The sequence below is a fragment of the Lethenteron reissneri genome, chromosome 44 (genome assembly GCF_015708825.2).
Source record: "Lethenteron reissneri isolate LAM-NWPU_2019-01 chromosome 44, ASM1570882v1, whole genome shotgun sequence".
Lineage (NCBI taxonomy): Eukaryota > Metazoa > Chordata > Hyperoartia > Petromyzontiformes > Petromyzontidae > Lethenteron > Lethenteron reissneri.
Genome location: NC_083822.1, coordinates 2,510,780 through 2,535,299, shown reverse-complemented (window position 1 = coordinate 2,535,299; position 24,520 = coordinate 2,510,780). Strand labels below are relative to the sequence as shown.

Here is a 24,520-nt window from a genome sequence, read left to right as displayed (position 1 = left end):
GATGATGATTTCGATGAACTCGATGATGCACAGCACCGAGCCGCCCATCCAGAAACCAAACTGCCCGCCCAGGTTGGACAGCAGGGTCACGATCTGCAAGCGGGGGGAGGTTGACGGCAGGCGACGGTGTGAAATCGAGAGTGATGCGTCTCGTTCGCACGTGTTACACTATTTGTCGTGTACAATCCATTGCTGGATGAAAGCCTCTCCACGTTGTGTCAGATATGCGGTAAGTTTGCCCACACTTCCACCACCATGGTTAGTGCGAGTTAGTGAAGTTTGGGGGGGGGGGGAGCAGGAATGGTTTTGACATTCTCTAGTTGGTGACTATGGTCAAACTTCCCCCATGACCAATAGAATGGAGAGGCCTTTGCATTTGTATACACAGTAGCAATGGTTAATTATCGATATTGCCCATGCACGTATTGATTCACATACCCACCAATTCGATGAATTGTCACAACTCAGGGCTGCAATTCAAAATGCCATTCCTGTCTCTCATTTTGAGTTTCTTATTTGTAGATTATAATCTTTTTCATGTTTTGCTTGCACATTTGTTTGAATGGGGGATACAGACATTGGTTGTTTTGCACTGCATTCACTGAAATGTAACATTTCCACATCATGTGCAGCTCATGCAAATAAGTGAATCCCGCATGGATGGTTTGATGCAAGCAACACCTGCGGAAGACGTTTACATCCATGAACATGCCAAGGTGCTCCTTAACGTTACAATCAAGAATTCACCGTTTGTGCTGGCGACTCAGATGTTGTCATGGAGTTGAATTCTTGAAAGAACAAGTTCACCTTTATTATGTCCTGCCTAAAGGCAAAGGCGTAAGGCAGAATCAGTGTTTGTGTTAATGCTGTGAGATAAACTATTTAAATATTACACATTACAAGATGCAACACTTTTCCTGTTTTCGGTTAAATATCCTACTAAGTAGACGAGATTGAAGTTTTATCACATTTATCATTTGACAGTTTATATTCTACAGACCTCCTGTGATCCGCGACCCTATTACCCACCACTGCTGTTTCCCATGGTAGCGGAAAGGTTCATAAAACTCCTGGTACCCGCAGCCCTATTCTTCCTATTATCCACTGTCACCCACAACACTGTCCCAAGTACATTGCGGAGGCATCCAATTACCCACAATTCCCTCTCCAATCATTTGAATTAATTTACTCCACATGATGGATAAAGAGCAGTTCTGTATATGATATGTGAACATTTGACGAATGCACATTTCGTTATTTCCATATATAAAGGGAAACTTCATGTTAATTAATGAAAGGCAAGACTGTCTCTCACATCTAAAATGTTGTTTTCTTGGAGGATATGCGATTATTATCATTCCTGCGGAGGGAGCTGGTAGATACGTTGGGTTGCTCGGTCAATGGCCAGGGTCAACGGCAGCGTGGTGTATTCCGCAAATATGCCCGACTGTGAGGGCGGGCACAAGCCGGCATGAGTAGGTTAAACGTTGAGTTTTTAAGGGCACCACGGGGTGACCAGCCCCTCCCCACCCAGCCCCACCCCTCCCCCCCACCCAGTCCCTCCCCACCCTCCTCACCCAGCCCCTCCCCACTCTCCCCACCCAGCCCCTCCCCACCCTCCCCACCCAGCCCCTCCCCACCCTCCCCACCCAGCCCCTCCCCACCCTCCCACCCACCCCTCCCCACCCTCCCCACCCAGCCCCTCCCCACCCTCCCCACCCAGCCCCTCTCCCCCTCCCCACCCAGCCCCTCCCCACCCTCCCCACCCCCCTCTCCACCCTCCCCACCCAGCCCCTCCCCACCCTACCCACCCAGCCCCTCCCCACCCAGCCCCTCCCCACCCTCTCCAACCTCCCCACCCAGCCCCTCCCCACCCTCCCCACCCAGCCCCTCCCCACCCAGCCCCCCCCCCACCTTCTCCACCCTCCCCCCCAGCCCCTCCCCGCCCAGCCCCTCCCCGCCCTCCCCGCCCAGCCCCTCCCCGCCAAGCCCCTCCACACCCTCCTCGCCCAACCCCTCCCCACCCTCCCCACCCAGCCCCTCCCCGCCCAGCCCCTCCCCACCCTCCCCGACCGGCCCCTCCCCACCCTCCCCACCCAGTCCCTCCCTGCACGACGGACGGACACAATAATCCCCTGTGGGCTGGTGTAACCAGGAGGTTCCTACCAGTATTGTCATTAGAACAGGCATCAAGAGGCTTAGTAAACAATTAACTCCTTGGGCGAGTGTGGTTGGTTTTCATCAACACAAGCTAATTGGAGCATTTATAAAGTACCACACTTTTTCATTGGCACACTCTTTGTATTTATTACCTGCTGACATTGTGCTTTCTTTCCTTTGATAAGATATGGAAAATCCAATCCTGCAAAATAAAATTCTTTAGTTAGACACTGCAGAAGAATGCTCAGGGCATTTTTTCTTTTTACAAATAACAAGCAGCAAACCCCATTGCTATGCAACTGAAGATAAAAAAACATCTGCACATTTTAATTTTAATACTCTTCTCATAAGTCTGTACTCGGAGCACTAAAAACAATATTTTTTATAACATAAAATGCCAAAGTTAATAGAATTTCAAGAATATCCTTGCGAAACAATTACATTAATAGATGCACAAATCAAATGAGCCACGGTCAGTCTTCTCAATATATTCCTCCCACCTTTTTTGGTGTCAATATCTATTCTGTGTCAGTTTAACACGTCGGCTTTTGCGACCAATATCATCCATAATGCAGGTTTTTTTGGGTTAGATAATGTAAATGTGTGTCGTTAAACCCACCACCACCCGACACAGCCACTTAGTAAGGTTTGTTACGTAAACAGAACATCCCAATTCGTTACGAGTAGCACATCGGTGTGCTGTACTAGTAACGAATCGGCATGTTCTGTTTTACGTGACAAACCTTAATAATTGGTTGTGTTGGGTGGTGGCCGGTTTAACAACACATTTATATTTACGCGATCTAACCAAAAAAACCTGTATTATCGATGTATTCTACGTATTTCAAAATTATACCACCAGTTAAATTCGATGTTTGTTACACGGAAAATCCGGTTTATCCAGTTACCCAGCTAGTTTCGGTGACAATGACTGGGCAGCCCTGAACAATAGAACGATTGTTGGGGTGGAGAGGATCCCAGCCAGCAGCCAGCCAAGAAACTCGACGCATATATCATTTTAAATAGTAGTATGATAATGCGTAATGTAAATATGCATTTACCTCCGAAGATTGCGAGGGCCAGTCTGACATGCTGATGCTCATTTTGTATTCACTTTCACTGCGCGTTAAGGAGCAAGAAAACATGTTTAAAGGAGACTGTCATAATACATTAAGTATTATTTTTGTATAATTTTGAAACAATGTATCATTGTTGCACAGCTTGGATGGATTTTCTAGTGGTCAATACGTAGGCATATCTGTACAGCAGAAATTTACCATATTTCTTGAGTATTGTAGTTTGGTTAAATGTGAAGGATATTGTAAATAATCACGTTCTTTATTTAACCAGGAAGGCCTCACTGAGTCTAAAGACATCTTGTTTGTGAAGCTCATGCATTCAGGTGTTTGTTCAATGCCATCAATGAGTGATTTGCATATGGCAGGAACACAGATGGATTGACTATTCCATTGCTGTACTGACATCTATTGGTCACATCGCAGCACAGTCCGATAACATTCCCATTTGCACATTTATTGTTCAGTCGGCTAAGTCATCGATGGCACCGCTATTGGTAGACGTGTGATGTGTTTTAAGTTGAATGCTGTTCAAACTCATCTGCACCTCTGATTAACACGGCTGGCTACTTACGGTGTGAAATAAGTTCAATATAAATACGTACGTACGTCCGTCCTGATCAATTAACCAAGCACACCCAGTGCGGAATTTGTGGATTACGGTATAACCGTCATTTTCTACAGATGTTCACAGATCCGACCTGATCACATATCCGCCTATACCTAAGTCCCCAGCAAATCGGCTACACGACATTGTGCTGTACTCGGTTACTCTTCTTACATGCACGGTTGCTTGCAGATGGTGTAACAGTCCATATCTTCTTCAACAAACTGGTCGTACAGCTTGTAATAGCAGTATCCTACAGGGTACACGCACACACAAAACCATACGTCGTAAGACTTTCCTTTGCACGTTGGCTATGCATGTATCGAGTAGCACAATGTGGAGGGCGAGCAACTCTCGCAGCTTACGCCAGCCAGTGAAGTTCTGGTTCTGGCAGTACTTCTCCCCTGGGGGCAGAGGGTACAGATAATAGCCGCAGCCACACATCTCGATCATCTTGGTCTGAAAGCAGGAGCGCAGGCAGGCCTGTTGAAACAAGACAGGGGGGGGGGGGGGAAAGATAGACGAGCACACAATCAGTTTGTGGTCCCTCCTCCGCAACTCCGATTCGCAACTCCGATTAGCACGGTTGGCCATGCACAGGCGCAGAAGAATTCCAACACGCAAAAATACGTCGTGAGTTTTTCAAAGCAATTTATTAACATTTACCTTCATGCGTTTGGTGTTATGCCAATTGAAAAGTAGTTTTTTTTGCTCAACTAATCATGTAGTGGTGCTCCTCTTACATTTACAGCCTTGAGCCAGTGATGGGAATTCCACATTCTTATATCGGTGGACAGTGTGTTCATTGGACAACTACTGTTGACTTTCCACAAACCAGTCTACGTTTTATAGACCTCAGAGGAATGATGACTTGAGTCGACCCTCCAACTGGGATTTGAACTCATAACCTTCTAAATGTAAACCTCTGCTGCTGTTCTGCCCAGTAGGAAATTACGCAGTGAAGCCGAATTTCTTGATAGATTGAATCTTCCTGGAAGTATCAATCACCACTGACACATGGTAAAATGTGTCGCAATGTGGCCTGAGAAGAATGTACGTTTGTTGAAGTCTAGCACCATGCTAATCGAAGGTGTGGTGGAAGGACAACAAACTAACCACAAAAAGCAGTTCTAAAAAAATGAGTTTTCAATCAAGATTGAAAAGTGCAGAGCTCCAGTGGCTTTCTAATGTCGGAACAGCACTCCAGATGGCCACAGACGCGCGTCTATAAGCGCGCGATGCAGTGACCATCTTTGTTTGATGGCCAGCCAAAAAACACTCTGAGGATGACCAGAGCTCACAAGCAATAAAGGCAGTCAAAAACACCAAAATTACTCGAGAATGTCTCACGTGCCCAGTGCATACCTGAACACTGTAGGCAGTGCCGTTGTAAAGATTTGTTATTGGCAGATCTGTGCCGTCCATGGTGCAGTCGCTGTATGGAGCACCTTGTCTTTGTAGTTGACCCTGGAGAGGAGGATTATGAAATCAGATGCGATCATCAGCGGATATGAAGAAGGGCCATTGCGCAAAACGTTGCCTATGTTATCTTTATCCTCTTCCAAGCAGTGTTATTGACGAATATGTTGTTTGTGTTGTTGTTGCTGCTGCTGTTGTTGTTAATTATGCTTATGCACTGCTGACAACGCAGCAGCACCACCAAATAATGTGTATATATTTTTTCAATGTTTTTTTCAATGTTATATCTCAATTATTTAAAAACGGTGTGTACGGCACCATTCATCTGTGTTTCTTCTTTTTACGTTTGTGTTCCTTACCACTTCAATCCCCACAGAGGTCTCAGCACCGGTCTTGACGAAGAAACCCTGGTTGCTGAGGAAGGGGTAAGTGTTCTGATCATGCAGCATGATTACAGCTCCCGCGATTGTGGTCAAGAATGGGATGTATTCATCTTGATCAATGCTGAGCACCAGTTTCAAACCTGAAAGACAACATTTTGAGTCCACACCAGAGGGCAAATGCTTTACAATCCCAGCTGTTCTTAATCCAAAGGGAGAAGGCCGACCCATATTCCACCACACTGGTCAGTGCAGGTTTGTGAAAAGGGCAGGATAGAGGGGGGGCAGGACTGGGTCTGGATAACAATTCCCATCTCACCTTGTTTAGTTTAGTGGTGTGTAGGAATATAGGGTACAGCAATATAGGATTATTATATGGAGAGACATACTTTCTCGTGGTAGTGCCTTATGCCAATAATCCTGAATCCAAGGCAGCTTAGCAGCGTTCTAGAAAAGACTGAGTGAGAAATTAAGCCCTGCTCGTATCACGCATGTTAGCCCCAGCCGGGAATGGAACTAAGGTCGCTGGGTTAATCGTGCATCTCGCTCACCACTCTTCCGCTTCTCAACCCCGTAGCTCCGTTACAATGCAATTCAATAAATATATTGTTGCACAGGCCAGACGCTTGTAAAAAAAAAACAACTCACCGTACTCAACCCCAGGGTTGGACACCTGCATCACCGTTTCGTTTTCACCCCAGTTGAAGATGAAGCAGTTGCCGTACATTGGGTGGTATAAGGTTGTGAAGTTTCTGCTCATTGAACGTGAAAAAAACATTGCCAAGAAAATAAGAATTAACGTGGAAAATTATTTTCATGCAGTCGTAAAACATTGTTAGCTTTGCGCAAGCCAATGCACAATTGTGTATTGTGACAAGCCGACATTTCAATTTATTGTTTAAAGAAAGCCAATTCGATTAAGTGCATTCAGACTGCTTTGGGGACGATGTGCAATGGGAAGATGTCTCACGTGGCATTGCACGCGTCGTTGCTGAAGAGACACGATCGGATAAGTTCATCGCCACTGGAGCTCAGGTTCGATTTCTCCTCGTTGGAGAGCTCTCCCAGCAGGCTCAGCAGGTTGAAGTGGAACCACTGCTTCACAGCAGTCATCCCCGAAAGGTACTCGCTGTAAAAGCACTTATCACCTGCAGTGTCGCACTAAAGAAACAGGACAGCACGCTGTAGCTCCAAAAGGGTTGCCACATTTCCCACTGTAGACCAAACTCGGACAATAATCGTCAGTAAGCCTAGGCCTATGGCACAACTGTGCCGTGGACTTGCATGCTACGGTTCGGAATTCGTTTTGCGGGTTAGATTGTGCGGGTATTGTGTCAATTAGAGCTATGTACCCTCCACCACCCAACACAGGCAAACAAATGAAGTTGTCACCTTGGCAAAATGTGCCACATCACGTGTGGTGTGGTGTGGTAAAGTGTCGGTACTCCCATCTCTTCAAAGATGTCTAGTCAGCGTGGACGAAAATACTAAATACTCTCTTGGGGGGGCGCTCTAGGAATAAACTAAATATTCTCTCAGAGGGGGCTCCCTAACAGTTCCCTCTAGTGGAGGTCCCTCTGCCGTATGTACGTGTAGTGCTTGACCCAGAGACACGAAGAGTAGGAGGCGCTCTGTTTATTAACACGGCCTAATAGTTAACACTTAGTAACTACGGCTCCCAGTCAGGACAGCTGTTAGACTGCCTGACTGGCGACGCCGAGACGGTGAAGACGGCGACGATGGTGAAGACTCCAGCAGCACGACGGAGATCCCACTCCACACGACGGCCACGAGGTCCCCTCCCGGGGCCCCTCTTATACTGTCGGCGTGGCCTGGCTCCGCCCCCGGTCACACCCCCTTCTGGAACCTACTAATGGGTTCTCGATGTGCCCCTTCTGTAAGCTTTCCCCTAAATCCCTCTCTGGTCTATCACGTGGCCTGCTGACAGTCAGGGCGGCTGCAAGCTGCAGATCCCCTTCCCTGCCAGCAGCCAGCGCTATGCTGCTACTTGACCGATTCTATGTCACTACATATGTATGTACGTGTGTATGTTGATCTTCTTTCGCATTGTACGTAGCCACCGGTGCTAATCGAAGGTGCCAGTGGCGTGAGCAGTATATATTCCAGGGATGGATAAACTGCAGCATGCGTTTTCTGGGCGATTGAAAAGTGGCTTGGTGTAGATGTGGCTCATTTGAAATGTTGAATGAAACAGGAAAGCTCTGCCAAAGTGGGACCTGGCCCAGGGCCGTCGCCTTAAGCAGCAGAACCAGACATACTCCCAATGTGCTCTTGCAGAAGCCCAAGTGAAAAAAATCCACGTATACCAGTGGAAACTAAACTAATAAAAAAAAATTACCAGGCCCATTGAGCTATAAGAGCTCTTTTACAGAAGTGACCTGGCCACAAATGATAGCTCAACGAAGTGGCTTATCAAGTGATAATTTATAGCAGCCAAATACTCTAGGCGCCTGGTGATTCTAAATGTGAAGGGAAAACCCAGAGGACCCAGAGAAAAATCCACACGAACACAGGGAGAGAGACATGCAAACTCCACATATACATTCGTCAGGGTCGGGATCAAACCCACGACCTCCTGTATACATCTCGCCACTATGGTGCTCCAAGTGACCAACTCACGTGATTTGCAGTTCTCAGCCACATGAAGATTTCAGTATGAGGTTCATAGGATCAGAAATTTTTGGACACCCTTGGTATATTCAGAAACTTTGTAGAGTACCTATATGATAAACTATCTGTTGTCTACAGTGTGGGTCTCAATGTCATCTGCAGCTCGACTGCACATCTGCCAGACATAAATGTCAATTACTTGCGCAGCAAATGTGCAGACACAGCAGAGTTTCTTTTCAATGATCTCACCAGTCGGAAACCGATCCTCACGTCCTTCCCCAGGTGAGGAATGAGCGACGAGGTCGCGTCCGCCGCAGCTCTCTCGGGTGGCACGGACACGGTGTCTATGGAGCCGTTGATCAGGTAGCTCTGCTTGCTCACCACCTCCGTCACCACCGTGCGGTTGGGGTCACGTCTGTCGATCAGCACCAGAGGAATGTCCTGCCATGGCGCCTTGGCGTACGAGGTGTTGTAAGGTGACGGAGTGCTCGAGTCGTTGTAGTTGTACAGGGTTTGGAGTGCTACGCGTGTGTAGGCCTCCAGGTCCTTGATTTTGTCCTTGATGGAGCTGTACCTGCAGAACGTACAGCGGCACGCACGCAGTTGAAACCCCAGATAGCATCACCGCCACCTAACACACTGGAATGCAGGTTTTTGAGCAAATATGAACTATTGCAATATGGGAAACCTCCTCACAATTTAAATTCGGCAATTAACGATAAATGAATGTTACTCATTATGATGTTTAAATGCATGGGATAGTTTTCATCCCAATGCTGAAATATTACCTGAAAACTACTCAACTTAGGTTACACACAGCACTCATCACCCCCTACTGAATATTAGACTAGAGTGGAGCCTCTGTGGGTAAACAAGTGTAGCTATAATAATTCGAAATAATACTTTTCTGAGATTAATTAAATAAGCGTATACAGGATTTGAGTAGAAGCACTCTTAACTTAACACCTAAATGCACAAGCAGTCTCCACCGGTAATCTACCTGTAAGCGTTCAGGTTGCACACAGTGACAGCAGGGAAGTTCATCCTCTGGAATCCCATGTTGACCGAGACGGAGACCCCGTAGGACAGGTACGCCTGGAAGAGAAGCACCCACTGCCAGAGGACGACGCCCAACATGATGATGGTGATGAGGAACCACAAGACCCGCTTCTTCTTGCCGTACACGACGACGCGCTTGCACCCGTGCGTGTTGGTGTTCATGCAGTACCAGTAGAGCAGCTCCGACACCGACGCCACGGGGCCCTTCTGCAGCCGGTGCAGGGATCGCGTAAGGTACTTCCTGATCTTCATGTTGGCCATCGTGAGTGGGACCTTAAAAATTGGAAAACATTCAAGTGGGCGACTGCGGTCACCCAGAACAGACACACAACATATAACGACGCAATGTCTGATACACAAATACAAAGGAGGCATCCCGGCGATGCACTCCGCTGCTCCTGACGCAGTTGTCTGGCTTGACCACCTGAATGTGAAATTCCAGTTTTTGCTCAGTATCTAGATCAGCCATTCGTCTAGCAGCTACTTGGTTACCGAGTTGATTGTTATCCACCATTGACTTGTGCCATATACATGACAGTGTACTCTCGTATGTGATGGTCTTCATAACACGGCAGAGGTAAAGGAAGGTGCAGACCTGCAATTACTCGCTCACACCACTGCTGGTGGAAGGGCATCTTCTAGAAAGTTCCTCTAAAGGGTGTTTGGCCTACTCTTCCACACTTGCCAGACGTCTTTAAAGAGGTCAGAGTTACCCACACTTTACCCCATCACATGCTTCCTGCTGATCAAACGACTACTCAACACAGAACATTGAATTAAATTAAATGTACATTTTATTTTTTCTGAACATTAACAATGTATATAAATCAACAGTAGAATTACACTATGGCACCTTGAGTTTCTGCTACATATTAATACCATTGCATATTACCCACTTAGCTTCTGTGTTTTTTTATTGCAGGAAATTAAATATGAACTACACAAGGAGAATAGAATATAAATAAGGCAACCGCTATTTTATATCCATTGTAATTTATGTGACTACATTAACCACCCCCCCCCCCCCCGGCCTTCGGACCTGATTCGCTCACAAGTGAAGACATCACATTTATCCCCCTCTATTTAAGAACGAAACAGGAGGATTTCTCCACAAATCTGGCTGTCGTCTGATGATGCTGGTTGTAATTACTGGCGAAACGTCGTACTCGAATTGTAAATGTTGTGGGTTTACTCTCCAACACACCGGTGTGCTGTACTAGTAACGAATTGGCATGTTTTAGTTCCGTGAAAAACCTTACTAATTGGCTGTGTCGGGTGGTGGCGGGTTTAACGACACATCTATGCTTACGCGATCTAACCCAAAATAACCTCTATTATGGGAAATATTGGTCGCGAAAGCCTACGTGTTAAGGAGAGACGGTACAAGCTGATGATGCCCCATAGCCGAATATCTTCCTTTTAATGTGGTCCGATCAGCCTGGCTGACCTCTGTGCGAGCTGATGTCACCATGCGAAACCCACCATGGGTTTACATAGGAACCATGCGCTGCTTACTATACCCCGAGTATCAACGTTCTTCAGGGAGAAACAAGTGAACGCAAATGCCCCAAGGGCCTGTTCTGAAGGACAATTGCCTGCAATGCAAGCCAATTAACCGCTGGCTGCATTTTCTAAAGGAGCTCTGAGTAACAAGTCATTTTAAATGCACACCACCGTTGGAGTGGCTTGCGTCTCGATTATCCTGCCTCCGCTTTGCTGCCAAGATTGTAGCCTCCTGTCCACAGCCCCTAGTTTAAAAACGAGTCGCTCTACCACAGTCAAACAAAGTTTCGCTAAAAGCCAGCCGACCGATTGCTAAAGGAGCACGTCAAGCCACATCGCTGAACGCAGATCGCAGTGCCACTCTGTTATGATTGATGAGGATTAACTTAACTTAGACAGGGTGACAACAGCAGCACTGCCAACACTAAAGCGTCACTGCTGCCGCAGTAATCGGTAGCCGATTTGTCAAATTTGTCTATGGGTCATTAGTCACACTTTCTACGGGAAGCGAATTACTCGGTTCACTGATGAAGGGATCTTTATTAGTGTTTAGCGCGAGACTTAAATACATTTAGTACTATGGGAACCTTTTTTGCCAGTATCAAAGTATGAACTACAACAATAGGTGTTACCCTTTATGGCTATACAACACGAGGTGTTAAGATGTTAAAACACCAAATAGAAACCTTTTGCAAGGCATCAAGTCTACACTAACCACACGTAGTTGAACATGCAAACAAACACGCTCTGGTATCGAGATTTGAAGTTTTCGTGACTGCAGGGATCCATACTTTTTGGTTCTTTTGGTAAAGTCACGTGGGTAGAAAATAAAATAAATTAAATCAAATCACAACGTTTCGGGCGCTTGCCCACTTCAGCAATTGTTTATTGCTGTGGTTGTTCCACCCGATGACGGGCACTTGTGTTGCGCTCGAAACGTCGTGATTTAATTTATTTTATTTTATACCTCTGATAATAATAGATATGCGTTGTGGTCGAAATTGTCGTGATAATTTTTATTTTGTTTTATTTTTATTATTTTATTATTTCCCTTCTACGTGACTTTACCGAAAGGACCAAGACTATGAGTATAACTAGAGGCCCTGGCTTTTAAACCGATTGGCCTCCACCAGAGACAGCCTTCTTTAGGCCAATCCGTTTCAAAGCCAATGTCGCGATTATTATCAGAGCAGGTTTTGTTTGCATGTTCACCACAAGTATGTGTGGTTAATGCAGACTTGATGCCTTGCAAAAGGTTTCTATTTGGTGTTTGAACATCTTAACACCTCCTGTTGTATTGCCAGAAAGGGTAAACTTTATTGTTACACATTTAGTACGTCAGACTAATCCTGCCCCATGAGTAACATTATTTATTCTTGCTCGACGGCCCATATTTGAGCGTTAAAGATTATTTAACGAGGTTAATCTCTTTAGCCCTTCAAGAACATTGTACTAGAATGCTCACCAGTCACTTTCGTTACGAATATCCCGTATTAAATCATCCATATCATCAATTCGTTCTGTAGTCGGTTTCGAAATTACACTGCACGCACACATACACACACTCTCTCAACATCCTTCAATAATGTCATCGCGCGCGGAGTTCATTGATGTAAAGACAGCATATGCATAATCACTATACAGACAATATCCTTCACATGCATCTGGATGGCGTGCAGTAGAGTGCCATACAGTATATATATTGTATTATATATTACTTCGTATAATCAAATACAAAATCTTCGTCCGAGCATTTCCTCGCATAGAGGCGAGAACTCGGGCAGAACAACGCCGTCGAGGCAAGAGGCAACACCGCCTCCTCGCTAAACGTGCTCCAAGTCGGTTTAACATTCACTCTCGTGCCACCATCCCTCGAGCTCTTTGGCCTACTCTTCCCCACACCCACCCCCATGAACACGGCCGCGTAACCTGTAGGGCTGATGCCCGCGTGTGGCTGACGGAGCAATATTTGCGAGGCTCACCTCGGCGGAGGCGCGCGGTGCTGAGTGGGGGCGGGATTCGTCCTCTGGGCTCCCTCACAGCGCTCACAGCGCGCCCGACTCCGCCCGACTCCGCCCGACTGCGCCTGCACGAGGAGCAGCAGCCACTGCTGCTGCTGCCGCCGATGATGCCGCTTGCGAGCCAGCGAGTGGAGTTGGGGGAGGGGGGAGGGGAGGTGAGGGGATGGAGGGGGAGGGTGAGGAGAGGGAGGGGAGAGGAGGGAGGGAGGGGAGGGGAAGGGAGGGAGGGAGGGGAGGGGAAGGGAGGGGGAGGGAGGAAGGGGAAGGGAGGGATCGGAGGGGGAGGGGAGGGAGGGAGGGAGGGGGAGGGGAGGGAGGGAGGGGAGGGGAGGGAGGGAGGGGAGGGGGAGGGAGGGAGGGGAGGGGGAGGGGAGGGAGGGAGGGGAGGGGGAGGGGAGGGAGGGAGGGGAGGGGAGGGAGGGGAGGGAGGGAGGGGAGGGGGAGGGGAGGAAGGGATGGGAGGGGAGGGGAGGGAGGGGAGGGAGGAAGGAGGAGGTGAGGGGAGGGAGGGGAGGGAGGTGAGGGGAGGGAGGTGAGGGGAGGGAGGGGGAGGGAGGGGAGGGAGGGGAGGGAGGTGAGGGGAGGGAGGGGAGGGGAAGGAGGGGAGGGAGGGAGGGGGAGGGGAGGGAGGGATGAGAGGGGGAGGGAGGGGGAGGTGAGGGGAGGGAGGGGAGGGGAATGAGGGGTTGGGAGGGATGGGAGGGAGGTGAGGGGAGTGAGGGAGGGGGAGGTGAGGGGAGGGAGGGAGGGGGAGGGGAATGAGGGGTTGGGAGGGATGGGAGGGAGGTGAGGGGAGGGAGGGAGGGGGAGGGGAATGAGGGGTTGGGAGGGATGGGAGGGAGGTGAGGGAGGAGGAGGGGAGGGGGAGGTGAGGGGAAGCGGTCCCGCAGCTGTTCCTGCGCGCGCTGCCGCCGGCCACGAACCCGATTCCCGCTGCACGGCCGCAAGCGGCAGTGTGTAGTAGTATCATAATAAAAATACTTGAACCGGTTCCGGCAACTCCTCCCCTGAGGTCGACTCAGCCCCTCCAACGAGTCTCCGGTGTGAAACATCAGCGCTGTGGAGACCGGGGCGGCCCGGCGTGGTGCTGGCCGCACACCACCCCCTCGTGTGCCATGCATCATCGGCGGTTACTTGCGAACGTCATTTGTCCCCAACAGTCTGTTCAGGCGATACGGTTGTATCTTTGTGTTTTGTCTTCGCTGCCTGTACCTCCGACACATGAGCGTGCTCGTGCCACAAAAACCAACTCAACACTTTCGTCGATAACGCTGTGGGTCTTTGAATGAATGTTGTATCGTAGGCGACGTTTCGGGCGATGACCCTTCTTCGTAACAGTTAAATAGACAGGCCAGTAGAGAGCTGGAGTGGATCATCGGAGTTGGATGCTGAACAGTCTTTACACCATTGGGGCCTGTTGGGCATTTAAATGTAAAAATGTGCTTTCCTGAACAGACGTTACATTGGCACATGAACCTTATGGCGGGACCCCGGGGTCCCAAATAAACGGAAGTCAAAATCGTAATTAACTCATTAATTTTTGGCGACTCCGTCCCACCGCGCACACAAACGCCGCGACCCGCCTGGTGTAGATCATTCTGTTGTCGTGTCCAAGGAGGACGAATGCGCAGAAGAAACAAAACTTTGTATTCTTTGGGTCTTTCGGTAAAGTCACGTAGATAGGTACAATTTAATAATAAAAATAATAAATATAAAATAGATAGGTACAAATAAAAAAAATGATAATAAAAAAAGAAAAGAAAAAATATGTATTTATTATTTTTATGAATTTGAACCTATCTACGTGACTTTACCGAAAGACCCAAAGAATATGAATTCCTGCAGTCACGAAAGCTTTAAGTCAAGATTGTGCATCGTGTAGAGCTCGTCGAGAGGAACAGATCGCCGTATCGTTCGCCTTCAACAGACAGAATGACGTCGCAACGCAGTTCATGCGAGAGCCGAGGGCATATGGGACCCCGGGGTCCCGCCATAAGGTTCATATGAATAGTTTACCGAATCGTAGCGGTTGAGTAACAGACAACAACCCCTACAGTAAGCAGAGAGTGTTACTAAATAAAATGTCTACTAAAAGTGCAATTAAGCATTGCAGTCAGTAGCACCAATGCTGTTGCAACGTGATCACAGCTCAAGTCTCAAGTGCATTTTGTTTGACCCGCTTTGAACTCAGAGGCCAGGATGGATCGCATTTGCAAGAGTGACCCAAGTCACCAACATTACAAAAGAAAAAAACAATAAATTACGGCCGTGACGTAAGTAGAAATCAATCTCTGCCTGCCGTGGAAGTTAGCGAAATGTATTCGCACGAATGCAACTTTTCTTCTTTGTACTCGCTGATCCGTCTATAGACACCCCACTCATTTCAATGGTCCTCTTTCTTCTGAATGAATAAACACAACACAATGGCCAACAGTACCTCACCCAAGAAACATAAAGCCTACAAAGCATACAACAGGCATGATCTCGGGCAATGCCACCAAACGCAACGGCAGAGGTCAGAGAGATATAATTAATCATTATTTACTGGGTGATCGAATTCCCGCATTGTGAATGCCACCGCTCCGTGTCTTACAGAGAGATAAGGACGAAGATAGCACCACTGCCAATGCAGTCCTCCAGAAGTTTGTTGTTGTTTCATTTTGAGTTGCACATTGTTTGCATGAAGTCTTCGTGTGTCCATAAGTACGATGCATTTGCAAGTCTTATCTCAGATCTCACGCATCATGAGAATCAATGGATTCGCATCTGTTAAAGGGAAATGCAAATGCATGGAAGAGAGAAGTTGCATTTTTTAAATTTCGTTTTCTTGTGATGGTTCAACGTGATATAAATTCCATATAAAGGTAACATTGGCAACCATGACAAATCCACTGCTGGATGAAGGCCTCTTCCACACTATCGTCATTTGTCACGATCCTAAGATGTTAAAATCCACCAATCACCTGAGCACGAACCGATTTAATCGCTCCACTGGTCCATATGCCAGAGCAGAATTGGTACCATTTAAGGCAGCAAAACTTAAGACGAGTGATTTACTTGCTAAGCCCACTCGTTTCAAATAGTAACCACACAATTCGCCGTTATTGATCGCATGAAGAAATTGGAACTGCTAACGTGATGCCACCTCCAGGTGAGGACTGACAAGTGAGATAGCTGGTCTCAGCTCATAGACCACACGTTCCATCTCCATGGTGGTTGTAGCTATAGAGTGCTTTACTGTGCACAGACATCCACGATTTAATGTCTCGGTTTGAGATTCCACAAAAGGAGAAGAGATGCAAACTAGATTTGAAGTTTTCGTCACTGCAGGGATCCATACTCTTTGGTTATTTCGGTAAAGTCACATAGGTATAAAATAAATTAAATCACGACGTTTCGGGCGCAACACAAGCGTCCGTCAGAGATGCATCACCCCGAGGTCAGGGGTCGGCAACCTCTTGAAGGAACTGCTTCGTGACATAATTTATTAAGGACCACCATCTCGTATTCACATTACATTGAGGCTCTTCAAATTACTTTGGTTGCCGACTGCTGCCCTCGGTTCTTCGCGTCTTCCCCGTTCTCTACAATGTGAAACAATACTGTGGAACTGTGGCGCCATGTATTTGATTGATATGTGCTGGTTTTGCATATCTGCATGTCCGACCATTCACTCGTACCGAAAGGACGAGCTGATAAGCCCACACAGGAGGAAAGAAAGACCGGTTTAGCAACGACCACTGCCATACCCATAAAGGACCCTCCCTCCATTCTTGGGCCAGTTCAGTACAAGATAAGTGACACTCAACAAGAGTGAACAAGCCATCAGCAAAACGTTACAGGGATGCTATGATATCACTACGCTTTGGCACATTCTGCGTGCAGCCTGCTGCACTGGAATGCCTCATGTATTTTCGGTTGGATGGCGAGGAAATAGAAATGAGGACGTTCAATAGGAACAGGTAGAGGAGGAGAGAAGTCTTGGTAGGATAAAACAGAGACAGCAAAACCAATGTCAAGTGGGGCCACATTCTGAGACGTCAAAGCTCAATGAGGGAAGTGCTGGAAGGAAGCATGGATGTTTGTAGAGAGGCCAAGAGACAGAAACATAGAATGTTGCAGCTACAGGACTTGAAGGAAAGCGCAACACTACGAGGAGACGTCTGGCTCGAACCCAATACACAAACTCCTCACCGATAACAATAATGTCCACAGCCTGTGCATATACCCTCTTTGTATGGTCTATAAATACTATTTAAGCGCTCAAACTATTTTTATTTTCACATTGGTACCTCATTTGCCAGTAAAATATGATAATTGTTTTTTTACCCTTTTATCTGGCAACAAAACTGACACCTTTTTTACGAGGAGTCATGTTTGCATAGACCACAATACCTGCAGTCATAATGCAAACAAAAAAACACAACTTTGATAAGGACAGTGCATACATTATCAGAGTTGTGTTTTTTGTATGCATTATGATTGCAGGTATTGTGGTCTATGCAAACATGACTCCTCGTAGAAAAGGTGTCAGTTTTGTTGCCAGATAAAAGGGGTAAAAAAACAACTATCATATTTTTATTTTATTGTAAAAAGCGACCTGCCCATCACAAATGATAGCTCAACGAAGTCGCTTATCACGTGGACATTTACAGCGGCCAAATACTCTAAATGCATGTTTCTAAATGTGGAGGGTAAAACCGGAGGACCCCGTGGAAACAAAAAACCACGCGACCATCGGGAGAAAGTGCAAACTCCAATTTACACAGGCGTCGATGTCGGGATCGAACCCAGAGACGTCATGTATACCAGGCGAGGGAGTTAACATCTCGCCACCGCGGCGCCTATTGAGGTTCTACTGCATGCGTTCTCATGGCTCAAGGCACATTGCTCATCAATGGGACAAAACGCTGAAGAGATCGCAGCGTGAGGTTGGTTTGGACCGTTGTCGCAAAATGTGGCTCTGCACGAGCCAGCCACGTGGGCGCACGTGCAGTCGGGGGACGCCGCACAGATGGGATCCTCAAAGTTCGCTCCCCGTTTCATCACGGATAAGAGGCGTTCTACCCCGAGGCGGAGTTTGACTTCTTTATATTGGGACGGGGTGGGGTCAGAGGTTCGCTTTGTCCCGCACGTTCGGAATCACGGGTGCATGTAATTAATTATTTTATTTTTAATTATTTTAAAAAGATTAATTGTGCTAAAGATTCCATGCGGAAGATTCTATCTTCAGCACAATCGGTGTTTGTGTCAACTTGTTGAAGGGGGGGTGGAGTCGGAAACCCCATCAGAAAAATATATCCCTTTTTTTTGTCCAAAAAGTTTGTTTCTTTTTTTAATGTCTAAAATATTGTACTGACACCAATGACATCCAGACAGGGGCACGGGCACAGTGAGGGTTACATGGTGAGCCTTTTGTTCACGAGATGATTGAATTTGCAGGGGCGCAGACGTTTGGTGAGAGGTCGGTTGTTTTTAGGATTGCAGAAAGGTACACGTGGGCGGAAATGGCACTCCGGTGTTACCTCTGTTCAATGGAAGTGCCGGGATGAGACGAATTGTAGAGAAGCATTGCTTAATAAAGGAACACAGGATATCAAGGCGCCACTAATTAGCTACAGTTTTTGACCCGCCCCTTCCTGATAGTTTAACAGAGGGCTAGAGAGTCATTTGGTCAGTAATACATTAATATTTTGGTCCCACATTGTGTTCGCACTTTGGCTAAACAATAGGGGAAAAAAATTATTCACTTTATTTATTATTATTATTTTTCTATCTACGTGACTTTACCGAAAGAACCAAAGAATAAAAAAATATATGCTTTGTTAAAGCATGTGCTATTGAGTATATGTTCTCAATCCACGTATTCCTCATTCTGTCTCTGTATAATTCCAAGCATGCATCTCTCCATGCGTTTGTTGTGCAATTTTCTGATTTATTTTTTTAGAAAAGTAAATGGACGTTTGGAAAGGACACATCGCTCGGCGGAATGATAGATAATTGTCAACAATGTTGATGTAGTGGCAGCCAACGGACGGAGCCCATCCCAAAGGACGTCGTCGACTGAGGATGGGGAGCCATGACAGCGTCTCGTGTGCAGGTGCCCGGCGGATTACGACTGGCGGATTAGGGAGGCCTTCATCCATCAGCGGACTACTTTTTGTGTTTAGTGTTGTTGTCCTTCACCACAGCTCTAATTGGCTACGTACGGTGCGAAATAAGTTCAACATACGTAGTTGCTGATGACGATGAAAACATGGGCATGCACAAAAAAATAATAAGTGACAAGATCAGAACCCTGCCGTTGCGTAGATGTAAATTCACACCCACATGCATATTTCACCATATTCAGCACAACGAAGCCACGGGACACGCATTGCAAGGTGCGTGCAACGCGCAGGTACAACGCGATCCCTAGGTCAGCACATTTTTCACTCTTATGGGGGTAGCAGAAGGGCAGTGGGGCTGGACTATGTGAAGAATGGATGATGGTAGAAACAGGAAAATCCAGAACCACGGAATGTTGTCCGATTTTGCCCCCGATATTTGTTTGGAGAGTACAACCCACAGACTTTACAGTCCTCTAACGCCGTGATACATCCTACAGTTAACTTGACATCTAAACCTATAGTATCGCTCCGTGTATCATTACCGGGTATGTGCCAGAATTGAAATATGTGTCGTCATTTTAACGTATATTATTATTTTACTTTACAAGTCACGCATCGCATTTAAAATCTGGAACTGAAATAAACCATCGTGGATTACATGGGGGTTTCTTTGGGGCATCGGGCATAGGTGACAATGAAAATCCTGGGCCCCCATGAAACCTAATCTCGTCCTAAAGATGTTGTTTGTTATTAATTTCCGCCCGGCATTTGATACTTGATAATGTTTGTATTGCAGTTAAACATTTCCCGTAATGCTGGGGTCGGCAAACCAAACTAACAAGAGAAGACATTGTTTTCTTTGGTAAAAAAAAAATTACCTTCATATTTCAAGAGCCGCAAAGCGGTCCTTAAAAGAGCCACACGCGGCTCCGGAGCCGCAGGTTTCCGACCCCAGCCGTAACAGGAAGGCTGTGACCATGTCAGTCTGTCTGCTTATGTCGGGTATAGGACTATACATTATATGGACATCAATGCTGCTGCAGAACGCTTCGATAGCCCACCTGAGAATAGTGTCCGATCCTTCAGATGACACACAACGCTACCGTTGGTGCCTTACAATTTATTGTCACCGTTCTTTGTGTACGACTGCTGTAGTTTATCATGCTCCTGGGGTTGACAAGGTGTATATAAAAAAATGGTACGCGTTTTGAAAAGGGTGTGTTATTACACCTTGTGGAGCGGTGGCGCAGCGGTTAGCGTGCTGCGCTACGACCCCGACGACCAGAGTTCGATTCCCACTCACAGCCAGTCATGGACCACCCCTAGGTCGACTCAGCCTCAAAGGCGGTCGGGTGTGGTGCTGGCCACCGTGCAGGCCTTCATAGGTGTTCGCTAACAGCACTTGGCTCAGCAGTCTGTTAAGGTTTTGACTTAAAACTTTCGTGACTGCAGGAATTCATATTCTTGGTTCTTTCGGTAAAGTCACTTAGATAGAAAATAGTATGTTAAGGCCATATTGGGGAAAGGGTCTTTGTATTTTTGTCTTTGCTGCCTGTACCACGAACACAGGGGCGTACTCACACACACACAAAAAACTCAACCACGTTCGTTAACAACGCTCTGGCCTATAAAGGCAAAAGATACTCCACAATATTACAGGACATGCCTTGAATGGGCTCTTTCATGTCCCCAACCATTCATGTTAGTATAAAGACATAAACAGGGTGGCTACATGTGTGGCACTGTCACTACTAAATTCCCGACTGAAGGTCCCTGTGACTCGATCAGATGTTGTGAGTTCGCTGATCCCACCAACACAAAGAGGTTGTATGAATTGAAAAAGTAATGTAAGAGTTTCACGTTGCATTGGTTTTATTTTACAGGCATTATTTTCTTATTCTCTTTTTATGGACTTCAAGTTTCTGTTATGCATTCTTTGTACTGTAATGCCTAGACGTACGTCATATATATGTATATTATTTAAAGAAAGGGGCTATCCATTTAGTACGTACGCATAGGACAGGGGGGGGGGGTGAAGCCGTTCTATAGGATTCGGGGGGGGGGGGGGAGGACCCCTCCCTGTACGCGTGTGTACAGGGAGGGGGGGGTCAAGTTGACAGATTTTTGCGTCCGTACTAAATGGATGGCGCCAAAGGCTGTTGAACGCAGCGGATCGATAGTAATAAAGTAAACCAAATCCACGTTTGATGGAGTGTATTTGACCACGGATGATTATATTCAGGAGCAAACAAAAACATTAACAACTCATCCACACACACGTCGGACACTACCAATAACCATACAATCTCTGACGACAAATGGTCGTGGCTTTGAGCAGGTAATTTGCAATGTTTGGAAACTCTAATTTCCAGACACATTGGTATGTTTCTAGATTTGAAACTTTCGTGACTGCAAGGATTCATATTCTTAGGTTTTTTCGGTAAAGTCACGTAGGTAAAACATTAAAATTAATAAAAGTAAATAAAATAAAAATCACGACGTTTCGGAGGCAACACAAGCTTCCGTCTTCAGGTGGAACCGTCACAGCCACGACGGCTGTATCAAGTAAAAGTATGTTGTTTTACATATTTTTTATTCCGTTTTCAAATGTGCTCTATCCTGATCTCGTCCGCATGATTTACCTTAAATAATTGCTCTACGTTTGCATATTCTCTTGTTTTGATCAACTCATATGCCTAAATGAAAAAAAAATTGTTCAGCAAACTTGTCGATTATTTTTTATTTGCTCATATTTATCTTGAGACAAACTTTTAAACCTTTGCATTCCTAAATGTTTTTGTAGTTATTATTTGTTGTTATACAGTACTGGCTCTGGTCTCCATTCATGTTAAGGTATAACGTCTCAAAATCTGGTGTTTGGTAAAATATCTCAAAATATTGCTCAGAAGAGCCTTGGTGCGCCTCGCCAAGCAGCCGAAGTCTCATTCCAAAGTGGCAGCAAAACGTCGCTTGTTCAACGGAATTGTGCAACAAAGCAAGTTTCTGATGACGGAAATAGTTGAGCCAGCTAAACTTTAGAGGAGGGTATCTGTAACAGATCGCTGATATGTCTCGTTCAAGTTTTCCAAATTTAGAAGTGCAGGTAAACGCTGGAAGACCTTCGCAGAATGGCACCGTCATGAACTACAGTTACGTCGCATATCCGACCGTCGTCCAGCCTCACCAATTAAGCGCCCACGCCTTGTCCAGAATTTGTCCACGACGGTATGAACTATCACTTTCTATAGATGTTCACAAATCCGACCTGTTCGCATTCGGTAACACATTCTTAGCAGCACGCACATTCACTTCCAAAAACCAGTGAAGCATGTCCCTCTGTTTAAAGCACTTTCCACTCGAAGTGTGTCCATTAGCCTATTTGAGTAAAGAGTAACTAAATCCTCTATGTGTTCAAATATCCAACTTTTTACATATCTCAGTACCTAGCCAGTTAGATATGCGACTTTATGCCGTATATTAATTTAGCATAGATCAGTAAACTGAAAATTACACCTGCCTACACACGTAACATGTCCACGCAATAGTGAAGTTTTCTCTTCTTGTTCTGGCCCTGAGGTAGTGATACAGGAAGCCACCTTGTGGGCCAGACGCAGGTAAGGAATGTTCACTCGTGAAGCATAGCAGTAAATCGATGCATTACAATGTCCTAAAACTTAAAATAGCAGAATACACTCCAACAGTATACAAACATAAACAATTTAATGCATATATTTTGTGAAACACAAGCTAAAACATGATTATCTGTAGAGGCCTCATGTCAGTTTTTTTTTTATCAAAGCAATATTGCATGTTAGTTACATTGAAGTGTAATACTTAAAAGGATGCTTCCCGTGATTTCAGAATATAGTTTGAGGTGGTGAAAATGCACAATGACCACCTTGATTTATGAAATAGTCTGAACGATTTCTTCGCAAAAGAAATATAAATCAAGTTAAATATTGTTTTGTAAACATGTTATATATATTATTTAAACATGCTGCATGACGAGTTAAGTTCTGCTGCATAAAAACACATTATTATTTTGTTAGCATTAAAATCACATTATTCTAAGTTTGATAATTATTGAAATGAATTATTGCTGCCAATGTATGAACTCATCTTTTTCTACCCTGCATAAAGAAATCTAAACGGCTCTTTAAAATATACGACATTTACCCAATAACAATCATTTCCATGCCGACTGTATTCTCCAGATTATGAGGCACACTTTACCTCCGTATTGTTAAGCAATAGTTGTGGTGTATCTTCCCATTTGGTAGGCGTGCGTGCATGCGTGTCCGTGTGTAACAAGACTTCTTGTGCAACTTTATTGACAACGGGCACCGGTTTTCGGTGCACCTTCCTTTCTGGAGCGACTTAAATTCCGGAGAACACGGCAATACTCAACTGGAGGTATGCAACGTTCACACGACATATTATACTGCATGTGTTAATGAGACCAACTGTTATTTCTTCATGAAGCTATTCAGTAAAGGAAAACAGGTCTGGAACTACTAACGTGAAATGTTCACTTTTTTCACACTACAGAAATGTGTTAACCATTTCACACTACGGGCCAAAATATATCGTCATTATTGTACATTATAACGTCTCGAAACATTCAATAGTTTACAGGATTGTAAAGTAGATTACTGTATCAAGAATTGAGATACTTGTGGTGGTGAGACACTGCACATCTCTGTGGCCACACACCTGCTAGAGGCAGTCTCGAACATTATTCTTCAGCCAAACTCTATCAGCATTAATCACTGGCACGTTCTGGGATGACTGCACTTGCAATCTGGATGTTGATGTAAATTTTTGGCTCAGTATTGGATGAAAAAAATGCCTCCACTAGAGGGAGGTCAAGACAGCCCCTCCAGAGTGTAATTTGGCCTACTCTTCCACCCTGACCAGACGTCTTTGGAAGAGAAGGGAGTACCCATACTTCACCCCACAACACACGGACCTTCCGATCAACTAATTTACCAACCTAAAATGTAACATTGTTTAAACTTTAAATATTTTTGCGTTAGCAGCAGTCGTTAGATTACAAGAATGCAGAGGCAAAATATTACTGAATGACTGAATGATTTTATGGAGTGCATTTTGCGATTGGCGATCACAAAAGCGATGGAAACGCCACAATTTCCTGTACGATGGTAAGTTACAGGAGGACCAGTTGCGTGCCACTAACGGCCGTCCAGCATCATCTCTGCTGCATCAATGCGGAAACTGGCAATCGTGGGCGGCACATTGAGGAGGTACAATTCGAGGCCATATTTCAAATCAAACTTGAGCCACTGTGGTGGCGGCCGTGGACGAGCATAGAACTAAAACAACCTCGTCACCTATGGGGACCTTTTTGGCAGTATCAAAAATAATGAAAAATAAAAAGTTTTACCCTCTTAGATGTTGAAAAATGAAGGCTGTCTCTAATGCAGGCCAATCAATTTTAAAAACAATGCGTATACTATCAGATGTTTGTCTGCATGTTTTTCCACAAGTATCGGTGGTTAATGCAGACTTGATGCCTGTTTTATTTTTTCATCAA

At 45.8% G+C, this 24,520-nt stretch overlaps 1 protein-coding gene across 1 annotated transcript; it reads right to left on the bottom strand.

Annotated features, from left to right (window-relative positions):
* Positions 1–3: 3 nt before the first annotated feature.
* On the bottom strand, positions 4–12,911 carry LOC133353443 (amiloride-sensitive sodium channel subunit beta-like; the record flags this gene model as incomplete). The annotated part of the gene is made up of 13 exons (XM_061569707.1): positions 12,818–12,911; positions 9,274–9,636; positions 8,523–8,847; positions 6,613–6,803; positions 6,291–6,394; positions 5,622–5,785; positions 5,209–5,310; positions 4,209–4,326; positions 4,018–4,096; positions 3,222–3,279; positions 2,313–2,362; positions 748–823; positions 4–93 (listed from the first exon to the last, which is right to left on the bottom strand). Coding segments are annotated over exons 2-13 (1,677 nt in total), but the record flags the coding sequence as incomplete, so codon positions are not given.
* Between the last annotated feature and the right edge of the window lie 11,609 nt (positions 12,912–24,520).